Here is a 17,006-nt window from a genome sequence, read left to right as displayed (position 1 = left end):
CAGTGATGGAATTTTATTTTAAAAGTTCTGAAGTCTCAGTAACATGAGGCTAAAATTCTATTACTGAGCTATTCACTGAGAAGTGAGATGAGACTGGTAAGCTTCCAGGAAAGTTTGAGTTGCACATTAACAAAATAAAAATTAGTGAGGTTTGTCTGACATTTATGAAATTTACGGAGAATGCTCTTTAAATGAAAACACACAATCTAACCTTTGATATTTGTAAGTGTTGAGGTCCAGGATATAACAAAATATCTTTGTTTTACTTAAAGGCCTCCATTAAATTTCACATGGCTTTAATGAATAAATTATTTAACAAGAATTTACCGACACCAAGTCCATACAAATTCAGCTATTTAGTTTATTCACTGTAGGCTGCGTATTTCCATATGAACTGGGGCTCAATGTAAAAAGTAATTTTAAACAATTGTATCATTGATTGAAATATAATTGGTATCCTTTATGAGCCAGGTAAGTTAGCAAGATCACTGGGAGAAGAAAATATCTGATTACAAGTATTCGGTTCATGGAATTTTATTGTCAAATAAGGCCAAGAAACAGTCTCATTACACATGAAATACTAGCAAGGGGGATATTAGGAATACATTACACGCTATTGTAGGCTTAGCAGTACATTTTAGTGCATGAACCATGAGAAGAGAAATTCTAGACTGTTTTGGTGCCAAAAACTGAGCATCTCAAAAGTTTTATCTTTTACTATACCGATAAGTTTTTCAAACTCAGGCAGGGTGCATACACAGTATATTGGATATGCTATCGATGTGCAGCACTACAGAATGCTGAGGATGGTCCAATGGTGCTAGATGATCAGATTATCTCTGTGTTTTCTGGACTCTCAATAACAAGTTTCTGGGTTGAATAGAGTTGACCAATGGTAACCTGAAATAAAACAAAAAATATTTCAGAAAAGACAGGCTTAGAGGGCCAATGGGAAGTAAAGGGAAGTAAAAATGCACAGCTGAGAACAAAAGTGAAAGTGGACAGCCTGTATTCTTTCTGCAACGTTGTTAGTCAGCATCAACCCAGCCAGCAAAAAAAAAAATGCGTAAAAACAGCCACATACTTAAATTCTCAACCCAGTACTGACAATGTAAGGAAAAAGATATGCATACACATTTGTTAGGTTAATATATATACAATTAATAACTACAGAGAAAGGAAATGCAAAATATATTTAGACAAATAGAAGGGAACATTATAAGAATTTTTTTGGGTGGAGACTAATGCACAGAAGTTGTTCGTTTACCTCTTTGGGATTCACAAATTAATTTGCCTTAAAAGTAGTTGAGGGGGATAGGGTCCCCTACACAATTTGTACATCAGTAACATATAATGGGTAGAAATAGCTTCTTGTTCATAACATACTATTCATACCCAGGATCTCTGTGCTTTATAGTTTAGTAAAACATTACAGACAATGAAAAACTGATTTTCTAGGGGAGAGGCTGGGTAACTTGGTCTATCTGCCACTCACCCATAGCTCTCACAACACCCCTCTTCTGCAACATAGCATCCGTCGTCGCCCTCCTGCTCCTCTTTGACCCATCCTTGTTATCATCCCTCTAGTATTCCCACCAGCTCTACCTCCTCCTTCCTGATTGCTCCCTATTCCTAGTGACCCCATCCAAGCCCATCCCCTGATCTCCCTCGCACCCACTCTCATCTCCTTCTTACTGTTCTCCATAATCTCCCCCTCTCCTCTAGCTTTCCCCTCACAATACAAGCACAGTTTAATTTCTCTCATCTGAAAAAAACACCCCTTGACCCCATTTGCTTCTCTAACTACAACCCCATCTCCCTTTCATCTCTAAGCTCACAGAATATGCTGTTTACAATCACTGCTTGGAGTAGTTCTCCTCTAATTCCATCCTAGACTCTCTCCAATCCATCCTCCATCCGTTGCACTCCACTGAAATCACTTTAGCCAAAGTCGCCAATGACCTCTTCCTAGCCAGATCTCAGAACCAGTTCTCCATCCTCATCCTCCTTAACTTGTCCGCAACCTCTGACAGAGTCATCCATGGTCATCATCTTGAAATCTTGTCCTCCCTTGGTTTCTGTGATTTTGTTCTCTCCTAGTTCTCCTACCTCTCTAATCACACATGCAGTGCGTCCCGGGGAGGACTGTCCCTCCTCCAACTTTCTGTGTGATTCTGCAGGGCTCTGTCCTGGGTTCCCTTCTCTTCTCCCTCTGCCATCTTATCTCTTGGTAATCTTATCCATAAACACAAATTCAGCTATTTTCTATATATTGACAACTCACAGATCTTACTCCCTCTTGTCCTGTCCAAAATAAAATCTTGGCCTATTCCTCTGACATCTCCATATGGATGTCTAGTGGTCAGCTCAAGCTCCACAGGTTAGGGTTAGGGTTACAACACTACCATCTTGCCTGTCACTCAGGCCAATAACCTGGGTGTCATCTTTGACTAGGACCTCTCTCTGGGTCCTCACTTCCAGATTATGTCTAAATCTTGTTGATTCTGTCGGCGGTCGCATCTCTAAAATACTGCCTTCCCTATCCAAATGACAAACGCAGCCTTGCCCTGCTCATATCCATTAAAAAAACTGCTGCAATGATCATTTCCCTAGCCTGTTGCTTTGCCTCCTTTGCATCCCTCCACTGACCCCCCTTCTCTATTGCATCAAACATAAGCCACTTTCAAGGCCCTTCATGGCCTATCCCCACTCCTACCTCTCATCCACTATTGAGAGGTCAACTCTCACCTGTGACTGGCCCACAGTACCAGCCTCCATCACCCACTTGTTAAATTCTTGAACAAGCAGCTCTGCTTTCTGCCATGCTGTCCCTCATGTTTGGAAGGAGCCCCCCCTCTCGCAAAGATCAGCAAAGCTAACATTATCCTCCTTCAAACCCTGCGTTGCCATGATGCATACAAAAAAACTTGACAATGGTTAGGCTATTGGTATACTGAGACCACTGCCTGTCAATATTGTTTGATTGTTTACTTGTACTCTCCAGTATGTCTGCATCCATATGTTTTCTTGTCTCATTCTTAGACTGTAAGCTCTCTGGGGGCAGGATCTGTGTTTGTACAGCACCTAGCACAGTGGGTTCATGGTCCACGAACAGGATTCCTAGCCACTATGGTAATCCAAATAATAATTTTTCTCCCTATTGTCTTATGTGTTAATTACCTTTGAGCTTGCTTTATAAACTCTGCGTAAACTCCCAGTGAATCACTGCCACCTGTGGGGCGGAGGGTAGCAACCAACTGGCATACAGAACAGTTAAGGGGTAGAGGAAGAGGAAGTTTAGGCTAAAGAAAGCATCAGAGGCCAAGATTCTTTTTAAAAAGGAGTTTAAAATTTGGCTTCTAAATCCATAGTCAGCCAACTAAATAAGTGTCCTGGTTTTCACAAGGCAGGACACCCATTAGCTCCCATTGAACTATTAACGTAGGAAAAAAAAAACAAAAAAACTCAGCTTGCGGTTACTGAAGTAGGATGAAAAAGATGGCATAATTTATATAAAATATTTACATCTATCTAGAGGGTATTACGTAGAATCTGATATATTACAAAGTATCATTGACTGCATTACTTGTGACAGTGCCTCAATGCAGCAGGAATCTAGAGAGCAATATAAAAGTCAAAGTTCAATGTTTTAAACCTGTATTAGCTTACTTAAAAAAGAAAAAGCTAGCAGTTATTAAGTTATATTTTGCTATCCACTCCCCACACTGTCACAGATGCATCTTTGCATAAATGTTGCCCTTCTAAGAAATGAACAGTCCCCTTTTGATAAATAGCCTGGTCTGAAACTTGTAAAGCACTGGATTTTAGACTGACTATTCACTAAAGGGAAGATTAATATGTCGTTCTTAAAGGAACAGCAGCGTTTCTTGCCAGCAAACGTTCCACTCCCTTAGCATACAGAATTAAGTCAACAAAAGCCCATGAACAACACTGATTAATAGGGAGTAGATGTGGTATATAGAGTATATGAAAAAAGAAGCCGTATACACAACTTAGGAAAAACCATATTATTTCACAAAAAGAAAAAAATAGTATATACCCCCAACAAAAAGTAACTTATATCAGGCAGACCACGCAACATGTGGGTTATGTGGCAGGCTGCAGAGTCGTAATTATTGCTATATTATAAACCCTGCCATGACATTTAATTAAATTTAAAATAGTTGAACATTTTAGGCCAAAATGTTCATACCTGAGGGGTCTAAAATTAGGCTCTGAAATCTATATTTAGGCTCTCAACTAAGTGCCCTGTTTTTTGGCAGCTCCTGCTGATTTACAATGTGCTTATCACCATGAAATTAAATACCTAACAAGCTTTAAAAAAATGTTTTGCAACTAACATAGCTGTCCGGGAAGAAGGGAGCATCCTTTCTACAGGAACTCAATGTTGTTCATTGGCAGCCATCCTGCACAACAGGCAGTCCAACAAAGTTGGCCCAATGAAAGAGATTATCTCACCCACCTTGTCACCCTGCACAACAGGGGAATTTTAAAGTTCTAGGACAGTATAAAGAATCTGTTTTCTTACTTACGTCACTTTTGGGGAATGGAGATTTCATCCTGCCATGAAGAAAAGCAAGGGGGATGAATTCCCAGCTGATCTGTGCTGCAGTTTCAGCTTTGGAGGCCTCCTTGGTTGACACAACCCCCCCACCCCCACACACACACTAATTTCAGCCTTCCCACCACTTTGCTGAATCAGGTTTGCAAGAGGCAGCACTTCCTGCTATGTCAGTGACTTCTACCAGATGGTTCAATTCAGCTTTGTAAGAGATGTTTGGTTTTAAAGTAGCAGGCTGGGGAGCTTTAAATATCAACATTTTGTTTGTATCACTTGGGGGTGGGGGAAGGGGAAGAGAGGATGGGCAGTTACATCCCAGCCAAATCTACAGTAGATGTTTTTGAGGTTAGTTAAATAAACCGGAGAAGAATTTCTCATTATAGCTTGGTCACAGGTTCAGCCATTACAACTTCTTTTTTAAACTGTCAATGGATCACTCATTTTCTGTTCTGGGTTTGAGATGAAATTTGCAGTCTCTCTGAGCTCATATCTAAATTTTAAAAAATTTTAAAAATAAGCTGTGTATGCTGTCATGGATTTAAAGGCTCTTATTATATACAAGGCAAAGTTTGTTGTTTTTCCCCCCCTCAAAAAGGTTTTTTACTTGTGTCTATTATTTGGACACTAGGCCCTCCTCTTCCCTCATTTTAGAGGACTTTGTCAAGATCTTTGGACAACCTGTATGGCAATGTCCCAAGGCTGAAACCTGAACTGCAGCTCTTCCCTTTTTTCAAAGGAAGAGGCAGGGAGGTTGAGTATCTGACTTCTGAGTCAGGCAAACATCTAAGGTTTTGGCCATGTGGAGTGTTTCCAGCACTCATTGGCCAGCTGTGGATGTAACTAAACTGGTGAAAACCTCTTATGTAGAGATGGGAAGCTGTGATTTTCATTGGCACCCCAGAAGACTGCCATCGTGGCATGCTGTGGCTTCCTTTGCTTACATAGAGATTCGTACTGGTGGTGCTATTCTGGTGGCTGGCAGCTCAGGAAAATACCCAATGTATACATGACCTAAGATTCAACATTCCCTCTCTACTCTCTTGGGGAATAAAGAAAGCTAATAAATTAAAGCTTTAAAAAATTTCACTAAAGACAAGTTAAAAAACTATGTTTCTGCTAAGCAGAGCTCTTCTATCTGCTAGAACCTGGAAGTGAAGTTGTGTGTTCAGGCAGTGCAAGCTTCTTTGCAGGAGGAGAATGTCAAAAAATGTAGTTATTTTCTGTTCACCTGGGGTAAGAGGTTATGTTCTCCACTGTTGGAATGGCTGACTTGGATATATGAAAATCTCCATTAAAGACATACGTGTTGGCTCATTTTCCCAATAAACATACATAGACACACATTTTAGTGTGCACTCAGCCCTAAACACTATGCCACTGCATCTTCACTAATCTGTCTGCAGTTTGTAGGATTTTCTTGTAGTTCCAGAATTTATTTCAGAAAATTTACGTTAAACTTCTAAACCTCAGCTCTTCAACCACTGTTATCCTTGAACTTCCAATAAGACGATTAAAGCTTTGTACATACCCTGATCACATACACTTTAGACAGAACAGACACAAATTCCTTTTACAGTTGCTTAAAAATTAAGATGCTCACACACCCCCATATCAGCAGGACTGCAGGAGAGTGTTTAAACATTTCAGTTTTAATTCATTAATTCCTAAGATCCCAATAACTTCTTCTACAAAGATATTCTGTTGGCGCTGATTCTAATGAAAATGTTTTACTAGTGTTATATTACCTCACACTCATTCTCACAAAGCATTAAAGAGTTAAATGGCTATTTACTGTGCTCTTTCTTCACCAAGCATGTTTGTAATTTATGCACAATGAGACATTTACTCTTTTGGTAAATGGCTGGAAGCCAGTGTGCAGGGGTCAATGTCACAGTATTTTCATCACAGTTCATTTACCACAAGGGATGTTTGCCTAGAAAATCCTACCATTTGCTCCACAAACCTCCCCTTTAGTTTTTTTCTTACCCTTTGTATAACTGGTGGTATAATTTACACTTTAGTCCTCCAAGAAAAGTTATAGAATAAAAAACATTTATGAAAGTATCTGTGGGAACAGAAAACCAAAGTGATGGTAGAGATACACTTCAGGTCTGAATGAATTACTTGATGTTTAAATATTTATACAGTGCCAGTAATGTGCTATGCACTTTATCAATAAGTACGATGACAGCCTCTCTACCCAAACAGTTTACAATATAGAACTGCGCCACCATTCAATGTGATTACACAGGATTATTTTAGCCTTACCCCCAAATATTTGTAGTTAGTTTGTGTGAGGGATATATTATCTTGAAACAGTTTAATCAATGAAAAAAACAAAATCAGTAAGGATGACCACAGTAATTAGAGATGAAAAATATCTACAGCATCAAGTTCTTTTCCTTGCACATGCAAGGTATCGTCCCTGATAGAGGATAGCTCAGATAAAAGTCAGTATGAAACCATACTTGATTTTTCCCTCACACCTGCAGATTTGACAAATGCTGTAACGTAAGTAGAATGGGGCTGGGGTAAAATGGGCAAAATTGACAGTAAGAAAAGGAAAGAAAGTTGCTGAATAGTAAGTATTGATTGAATCTGTCCTTTCTATAAGTCCCAAACCATTCACAGATCATTTGGGTGTGGCAGAAAAAAAGCAAGAAACTTTCCTACTATTCCTGGTTCTCTTGAACACTGAGCTCTCCCTCAATCACAGCTGGCTGCAATGATAAGAGGAGGACCTATTGTGGAATGTTTCACAGCTATAAAAAAGGTTTAGAAGGATAATTTTTTCTCAAGAATAATAGAATCCTAGAAGAAAAGTCTCTTAAAACAGAGTTAAGTATAAAAGCATATTGTCATTGAAAACAACATTAGTAGAATGCTGTAGTTTTTAATACTCTGAAAACTAGAAATTCAGAAAACCTGTTTAAGGTGCCAACATCACCCTTAACTCTACCCACTCCAAGGAAGAGAATTTTTGTTTAGTGAGACTGTGGACATGAAAGTCAGATGATTATGGTTCTAATTCCAATTTTGCCAAAGTCACTTTAAGGTGCAATTCTCTGAAAAGTGACTACTTTAAAAATGGCACCTTACTCAACAGTCCTGTGTATATTCAAAATGTCCATTAAATTTAGTAATTACAACATTTTTACTCTCTTAGTTCTGAAGAGCCAACATAGCTGAGAGGGTGAACTGGATTCCATTGTTCATTAGAGTTATAACTGATTGGAACTTAGGAAATAATTGTGCAAAATGTCACAGGTGTCACAGATAATATAACTTGGACTGTAGAATCTATCTTATTGGAAGTGATATAAGAAAAGAAAAAGCTCAGCTTGACTCTCAGATTTGAGACAAAACTGCAGAGCTAGAAATTAGACAACATCTCACTTGTAAGCTGAGTGTATTTTTATGGAAACCACTGAGTTTGCTGACAAACACAGAACTGCACAGTGCCATTTTTAGTCACTTTTCAGAGTAGAATCACACCTTTAAGAGCTGTACCTGGGAAACTTAATGGAGTACAAGAAAATATCTTTTCCCCACCGATTAATTTCTTCTATTGCCTATCTCCCTGCCTGCAGCACCATTAATGCCCACAGAGCTCCCCCAGTGCCCTTTATTTTCCATCCCGTGCCCAGCTAAATTAATGATAATGCACTCAAAGATATTTTGCTCCTGTTTAAGCCAGTGAGAGAGGGACTCATCATTTTTTGGGTGTTACCAGTGCTGCTATAGAAAGGTAAGGGAAATAAAAAGCCCCGGGGACACAAACAGGACATCCAGACTTAGAGGATTCAATAAAGAGGAGGGAGAGCTAGGTAAGAGCACTAAGAGCATGTGTGTATAGGGTTCATTGGCCCTTTTCCGTTTGGGATTTTGTATCAGGGTTTGCTACTGAGAGGGCTTTACTGGCCACATTAGTGTTGTGTGGAGAGATCTTCCTGGGAGAAAGCATACAAACCTATGCACTACCAGAGCTCTATGCAGGAGATGGTGTGGGAGAAGAGTCTTTCAATTCTTCTGAGCCCTTTTGGTGAGGCCTTGGAGGCATCACAGCCTTGGGCTGAGTGCCCTTCCCTAACACATGGAAGGCATTTTTCATTCTTCTCTGATGTGAGGATCATAGCGATGTAAGAGGAACATTTGGCATTTTCCCAAGCAGATCTGCCAACTTTGAAAGTGACCCAGAAACAGACATTGCAAACAATAAACTAAGACTTTTGAGTTTATACTGTAACTATTAAACTACCCATGGACTATTTACAACTGAACAACTACATGTAAAACAAACATGAATGTGAAAAGGAAAGGTTGGCTCCAAGACTCCGCCAACAGATGGACAGTGAGGAATTAACAGACCGTTAAAGTGAGCACAGTATTTAAATCCCTTGGCTTACAGAATGCTGGGCCTGAGGGACATGTGTTTCACCCCCAACTGGTAACTACTGCTCAAAAAAGTTCTGTGGCCACATGACTACGTGTCCAGCACCTACAGCAGGGCTCTGTGGAGCCAATATTTTTGGAGAACATGCTACTGCTGGTAAGGAGCCCCTTTCCCCCAAAGCCCTTATAAGACAATATTTTAAAATTGTATTGTTAAAATTAAGAAAAATAAAGCAAAGATTATCAAATAACTTGAAATAACCATTACGTTTCTCTCCCTTTAAAGGTTACTTTTTGTTATTCATATGTGGTTTGAATATAAAGGTTTACTGTAGATGGCATGTCTGGAATTTAAAACCAAACCCAACATCAACTCACCCCAAGCAACTAGCCATTTGCTTATGGAATAATACAAGTAACCGAATATGTGGCATATGGGTACATTTGGTAAATATTTTACTTAATTAATAAACAAATTGCAGTTCAAAAATAGCTCCCACACATGGTTAGAATGTTTCCTTTCTGTCCACACAGGCAAAAAGGAACCTTATTACAATAGGCACGTATTACAATTGTGTTCAAGCATGGTTATATCAGAAGCATAGGCAAGTAGAGGGGAGGGCAGACAGGGAAGGGAAATACATGAATTATCAACTTGGGGTCATTTTATTAGTCAAGACAACTAACATGTAAATGAGGACAGGAGCAGAACAATGTAGAAATATGAACAATGCTATAAGAAAAAACGGTTATCTACCTTTTCGTAACTGTTGTTCTTCGAGATGCATTGCTCATGTCCAGTCCATTCTAGGTGCGTGCGTGCCCATGTGCACAGTCATTGGAGATTTTTGCCTTAGTGATATCCATAGGGTCGGCTGTAGCGCCCTCTTGAATGCTGTGCTCATGTACTGGTATATTCGGCGTCGCCGACCCTATTCCCCCTCAGTTCCTTCTTGCCTGCAACTCCGACAGATGTGTAGGACGATAGGTAATGGAATGGACATGAGCAAAACATCTCGAAGAACAGTTACGAAATGGTAGGTAACCATTTTTAATTCTTCGAGTGCTTGCTCATGTCGATTCCATTCTAGGTGACTCATAAGCAGTATCCTCAGAGGTGGGCTCGGAGTTCACAGTCTAGCAGCTTGCAGTACTGCTCTACTGAATCCAGAATCACCCAGCAGACCTGGGACAAGTGCATAATGGAACGTGAACATATGGATGGACAACCAGGTGGCCTCCCTACAGATGTTCTGGATAGCCATTTGGCCTAGGAAAGCTGCTGAGGAAGCTTGCGTGCTGGTTGACTGGGTCATTACGATCGTTGGAGGTAGCACCCTTGCCTGATTGTAACAGCAGCGAATGCAGGCAGTGATCCAAGAATAAATTCTTTGAGCGGACACTGGACAACCTTTCATCCTGTCAGCCACCGTGATGAATAATTGTGTTGACTTGCGGAATGGCTTGGTCCTTTCAATGTAGAAGGCTAGCGCCCTCCTGACATCTAGCGCCTTGTCCGGGTTCGTTGCCTGGTTTGGCATCTGCAGTGCTGGTTGGCCTACTTGCTTTTTGGCCACCAGGCCTGCTTCGGGCAAAGATGACCCTACTAGGGGCCAGGACCCCATGCTGCTCCCAGGACTCATAGGAAGATCCCTGGCTGGGCTAGGGGATCCGACTGCAGCAGTACCCTTGAACAGCTCCATGGAAGGCACATGGCCTGACACAGGTCCTTTGCCTGAAGCCCCCTTTTTCTACGGTGCTGATCGGCCTGTCGACTTCAACTGCTTCTTATGCACCGGGGAGGGGGACCGCTGCCAGGTGGGTTTTCTGATTGAGAGAGGTCCGAGGCAGGATGAAGTGCGCCTCAAGCAGATATCCTGCTCCTTTGGAGTTCGAGGGTGAAAGTTTTTGCAGATCTTGCACTTGTCCTTTCCATGGGACTCCCCCATAACACTTTAAACAGCTCTAGTGGGCAGTGGCAGATTTAGAGTTAGTGGGGCCCTGTGCAGAGCTTCATTTTGGCCCCTCCGGGACCCAGCCAAGAAAAAGAGTATTCTCTCTTAACTCCCCCCCCCCCCCCCAATTTTTCATTATTTTTTTCTTCATCCTCCTCCTATATTATAAATAATATGAAGTAAATGAAAATAAAGTGAGGTATCTTGATTGTTTTTGTAGTCTAACTTTTTTTCACAGACCACTTGAAAATTGCTGAGGGCCTTGGTGGACCACTTAGTGATCTTTCCAAATGTTGTTTGTACTGTTAGCTAACTATTGTAAAGTGCTTTGGACAAGAGCGCTTTATAAAAAAAAAACTTTATAACCTTTCATCGGTCCACATGAATGGAGTTCTTGGACCACAGTTTGGGAACTTCTGGTCTAGATGAAAGCTTGTATTTGCATTACGCTAATGTGAAAAATGTGTAAAAATAAAAAGTACAGATAATGCATAAATGGAAAAATAAAAGTTAACTTCCTGTGAAGAAACTTATTCAATTTGAAAAAAAAAATTCATATAGCTTTGTTTCTACACTTTTTCTTTACAAAATCATCAAGTCATCATAAGTAATATTTTGTAAAGAGGCACTTTCAACTGTCAATATTGCCGAACTTGTCAAATGTTCCTGACTCATTGTATTTCACAAATAATTTTTAAACTGGTTTCAATACAGAAAAATAATGTTCACCAGAAGCATTTGTGACAGGTACCGTTAACAATATTTTCAGAATGGTTTCTACATTTGAAAAGATTGACTGCAAACCGTCATGTACAAGTCTATACAAATCAGCTGGTGATCTTGAAGCACAGACCTCATCATTTTCGGTAAAATGAATGAAATGTTTCACTTAATTTCAAAAAGGTTTGTGTCTATGTCCTCTCAGTAGAATTCACTTAATTTCTTACCGTAGTGGCTTTTCGCATTTTTGTCCAGACTTCTGTCAAAAAAGACGCAAAATAAATCAACAGTTTTCTTTAGAGATTCACCTCTACTCTGCAATTGCACTATTATTGTGTCACAAAAAACACTGGCGGTCTCAACAATGATCTTCTCTTTCCCTTTTAAATTGATTTCATTGTCTCTAGTTTCACCAAAAGATAACTTCCTGCTTTTTTTATGCTTCTCATCAGATAGATCAGAGGAACCTATATTTTCTGTTAATGTTAGTGCCTCTGCTTCCACTGGGCTATAGTAATTTTGAACTTCCGTGACAAAACTTTTAACTGAAGCTAACAATTGTGTAGCATTCAATAAATTTTTTATCAATCTTTTGCAACAATTTGCTGACGGCATTAATTCTTTGAAGTAAACGGTTCCACAAAAGAGTAAAAACAGCAATATCGTATTTTTCAAACTTTTCTGCTAAGGATTTCGCTTCAGTTTTCGCATGCTGTTTTTCAGAATTTGATGTGGCTATGTCTAATAAGGTTTTCTTTATATCATCATAGCTCATTTTCAAAGCCAAAACAGCATCTGCAGGAGCAGACCACTTGGTGTCACAAATTCTTTTGACTGTCAAATGTGTTTCATTTGTCTGCTCCAAGCGTGATTGTAGCATACTCCACCAATGCGTGGAAACTGAAAAAAGGCATACACGTTTTGAACTAAGTAAAAAAAATTTGTAGATCCCTTACAAGATTCAGCTGCAGCGTTGCAGATTAAATTTAAAGAATGGCTGGAACATGGTATGAATAAAGCAGAGGGGCTTGCACTGGCTCAGTCTTGCCTGTAGACCTGAATATTTTCCTGCCACATTTGCGGCATTATCAAAGCTCTGCCCACAACAATTTTTGATGTCCAAACCTAAATTTGCAATGATTTCCCAAACAGTTGTCTCTAGACATTCAGAAGTGTGGGATTTTAGCAGGACAAAACAAAGAAATTGCTCTACAACTTCACCATTGCCGGTCACATATCTTAAAATTAATATTAATTGGTCTACATGACTCACATCTGGTGTTGAATCTGCTATTATGGAATAGTACTTAACATCCTTTACTTCATCAGTGAATTGGTTTCTGAGCCATTTCTGCCATTAAAGTGATGAATTCATTGTAGGTTTGATGCGTTAAAAAGTTGGTCTTCCCTGAGCCATAATACTGATAATTTTTCAAATGTTCTTCGAGAAAATCATCAAATTCACTAAGATTTTCAAGGCAGGTTAAAAAATTACCTTTTCGATTTGACAATGACTTATCATGTCCTCTTAGAGGTAGTCCCAAAGAACACAGCAGTTTGACCGTGGCAACAACACGTCTCAGCACTTTCCTCCAATAAGAACACTCCTTTTCAAACTGAGCTGATAACACAGAATCAATTCTTCCAGATAATTTACACCTTTGAACGAACTTACACATAGCATTAATATGAGCTTTGGAAGTTTCATGATCAGCAATATGTCTTGGAACATTTCTCCAATTAGAGTGCCCATTGATGAATGTTTATTTTCCTTTACTATGGTCAGGGAATAATTTGCAAACATAACAGTAGATTGCCTTAGTGGTTTCCAAAAAAATCAACCAAATTTTCATTTCTGTTGTCCCATTTTTCTTCATCTTCAGAAAATGGGACTCATGAAGTCCTCTAAAATGCTTTCATCCTACAACCCCATACTCTTTTCTAAATTTTCCATATGATCTACATTTTTCAGTTTATTTATTTTATTACTTTATCCAATGAAACAGATTTTGGCCATAATACAATAATGTCTTCAGGATAGGTTTCTTCCCTTACTTTGACAAAATTACCAGTATTTTGTAGTTCCATTGTCACTTCAGAGTCCACTTGTTCAACTTTTGCAGTCGTTGTGGTATCCCCACAACTTGGCAAGTGATCAGATAATTCAGATGTTTGCTCGCCCATACTTTCTGATGAATGTCCACTATTCAAAACTTTAAGCTTTTTAAAATACGATGACAAACTGTCTTTTTGCTTAGCTTCGTCTTCTTCATCTTTTTGACTGTCAGACTCATAGTGTTGCTTCATTATTGCTAAAAAGCTGACCTTGATTTTAGGCAGATTAAAAATGTCTGAGAGAGCAGGGGCATAGCCACGGGTGGACCTAGGTGGGCCGTGGACCACCCAATTAGGTTTAACGCAATTAATCCGGCGTTTTTATCTGGCTCTGTAAAAACGGGATTTTGAATCATTACATGCTGGTGACAAATCATGGGCATTGTTGCAAAGTGCGGGGGAGGGTGCTTTTGTTCAATTGGATAATTGGTCAAGCAAACAGACTTTGCTTGGCAAATGACGATTTCCCTTAGTTGCTGTTATGCTATTGCTGAGGCAGCAAAAAAATGGCAAGGCAAAATTCTTTGCTAGACTACTTCAAAAAACCACATTTAGAACACATTTCGCAGAATAAGTTCACAGAATGCAGAAAGCCTGGACTGCTTCATGATTTGCAGCGCTTATTAAATTCAGTCATTTGTCAGATTTGTCCTGCATTTTGGGGCACCCTATTGTTGGGGGCCCTGTGCCACTGCACAGTTTGTTTCGCCACTGCTCATGGGGGTCACTAATGGGTATCGGCTGGCTGCACGATGAGCATGGCTTAAAGCCTGGGGACAGGGCATGCCCCACTCTGAGGCGAAGTCCCAGCTGAGACTTTTACTCCTAAACAACTACTCTAACACTTAAATTAAAGATCTGACTAAGTACCTATCAACTAACAACAAAGGAGACAGACCAGTGGACTATAAGAACCACTAATGTTCTTGCAATGCAAGACAAGACGCTCCGACCAACCATCGCTGGCAGTAAGAAGAAACTGAGAGGGCGTAGAGTTGGCGGCACCTAATATACCGACGCATGAGAGCGGCACTCAAGAGGGCGCTACAGCTGACCCTACAGATACCACTAAGGCTAAAATCTCCAACAACTGTGCACATCAGTGTGCACACACCTAGAATGGAATAGACATGAGCAAGCACTCAAAGAAGAAAATAACTTCCTTTGGCTCTCCTGATTTTGTATTTTTAAAAACAATTTCCTAAAAATGTTTTGCTGAAAAATGCCATCTCATGAGGGATAACAATCTGTTCTATGAATTGCAGATGATGAGCTGAAATTAACTGACGAGTAACAGATGGTTTAACATATCAGAACACTTCTTTCTGCATTCAAATGTAAAAGCGTTTAATCCTTTTCTTTTTAACCCTATAATAAATGTGCAGCAAAAGAGGGAAAAGGATAGCCTCCTCTTGGTACTAGAATCGACGTCATTTACTTTATGTCCTTTTATGCCTCTTTATGATGTATAAAAAGACCTTATGGGGATGTGTATTTAAAAATAGATTTTTACATTTTTTTACATTAAAAAAAATCAGGTTTGTCTATTCTGCTAGTTGTAGGAGACTCCATGGATGATTAAAGAACTGATATTTATATCAGAGGAATCATACAATTAAAACTTAATTGAAAGGGAAAACTCTGAAGCCAGTTCACCTGCACCTGCAAATGGCACTGGTGAATTTGGCACCAAGACTCATATGAAAAAAATTCCTATAAAAGAAGATTATCCCCCCAACATTTAATATAGAATCCAATTTTCTTTTATTAAAAATCTCTCTTTCTCTCTCTCACACAAACATAGTAATGTACAATGAAAGTTGATATATGAACTAATTACTAATACACGTCAGAATAATCTATTTACTTTTAAGATCATAGAATCACAGAATCATAGAATATCAGGGTTGGAAGGGACCTCAGAAGGTCATCTAGTCCAACCCCCTGCTCGAAGCAGGACCAAGTCCCAGTTAAATCATCCCAGCCAGGGCTTTGTCAAGCCTGACCTTAAAAACCTCTAAGGAAGGAGATTCTACCACCTACCTCGGTAACGCATTCCAGTGTTTCACCACCCTCTTAGTGAAAAAGTTTTTCCTAATATCCAATCTAAACCTCCCGCACTGCAACTTGAGACCATTACTCCTCGTTCTGTCATCTGCTACCATTGAGAACAGTCTAGAGCCATCCTCTTTGGAACCCCCTTTCAGGTAGTTGAAAGCAGCTATCAAATCCCCCCTCATTCTTCTCTTCTGTAGACTAAACAATCCCAGCTCCCTCAGCCTCTCCTCATAAGTCATGTGTTCTAGACCCCTAATCATTTTTGTTGCCCTTCGCTGGACTCTCTCCAATTTATCCACGTCCTTCTTGTAGTGTGGGGCCCAAAACTGGACACAGTACTGCAGATGAGGCCTCACCAATGTCGAATAGAGGGGAACGATCACGTCCCTCGATCTGCTCGCTATGCCCCTACTTATACATCCCAAAATGCCATTGGCCTTTTTGGCAACAAGGGCACACTGCTGACTCATATCCAGCTTGTCGTCCACTGTCACCCCTAGGTCCTTTTCCGCAGAACTGCTGCCTAGCCATTCGGTCCCTAGTCTGTAGCGGTGCATTGGATTCTTCCGTCCTAAGTGCAGGACCCTGCACTTATCCTTATTGAACCTCATCAGATTTCTTTTGGCCCAATCCTCCAATTTGTCTAGGTCCTTCTGTATCCTATCCCTACCCTCCAGCGTATCTACCACTCCTCCCAGTTTAGTGTCATCCGCAAATTTGCTGAGAGTGCAATCCACACCATCCTCCAGATCATTTATGAAGATATTGAACAAAACCGGCCCCAGGACCGACCCCTGGGGCACTCCACTTGACACCGGCTGCCAACTAGACATGGAGCCATTGATCACTACCCGTTGAGCCCGACAATCTAGCCAACTTTCTACCCACCTTATAGTGCATTCATCCAGCCCATACTTCCTTAACTTGCTGACAAGAATACTGTGGGAGACCGTGTCAAAAGCTTTGCTAAAGTCAAGAAACTATACATCCACTGCTTTCCCTTCATCCACAGAACCAGTAATCTCATCATAAAAGGCGATTAGATTAGTCAGGCATGATCTTCCCTTGGTGAATCCATGCTGGCTGTTCCTGATCACTTTCCTCTCATGCAAGTGCTTCAGGATTGATTCTTTGAGGACCTGCTCCATGATTTTTCCAGGAACTGAGGTGAGGCTGACTGGCCT

The 17,006-nt window shown here is 40.2% G+C and overlaps 1 protein-coding gene across 8 annotated transcripts in view; it reads right to left on the bottom strand.

Annotated features, from left to right (window-relative positions):
* The window catches only part of LYRM4 (LYR motif containing 4), a 150,301-nt gene that overhangs the window by 6,322 nt on the left and 126,973 nt on the right, over positions 1–17,006 (bottom strand). For 5 of the 8 annotated variants that reach the window (XR_005224417.1, XR_005224418.1, XM_043540173.1 and 2 more), the window contains one exon: positions 519–900. The exons of 1 other annotated variant lie outside the window; for it this stretch is intronic. Coding sequence is in view for 2 of the 7 variants with exons in the window: in XM_043540173.1 (XP_043396108.1) it covers positions 829–900 (72 nt within the window). In the remaining 5 variants the exon portion in view is untranslated. Of the gene's footprint in view, positions 1–518; positions 901–17,006 lie in introns of those variants that run through there. 2 more of the 8 variants (XR_006288706.1, XR_006288705.1) reach the window with 1 other exon arrangement.

This window comes from Chelonia mydas, chromosome 2, assembly GCF_015237465.2.
Source record: "Chelonia mydas isolate rCheMyd1 chromosome 2, rCheMyd1.pri.v2, whole genome shotgun sequence".
Lineage (NCBI taxonomy): Eukaryota > Metazoa > Chordata > Testudines > Cheloniidae > Chelonia > Chelonia mydas.
Note: the sequence above shows the minus strand (reverse complement) of the source record. Positions and strands in the feature narration are given on the sequence as shown.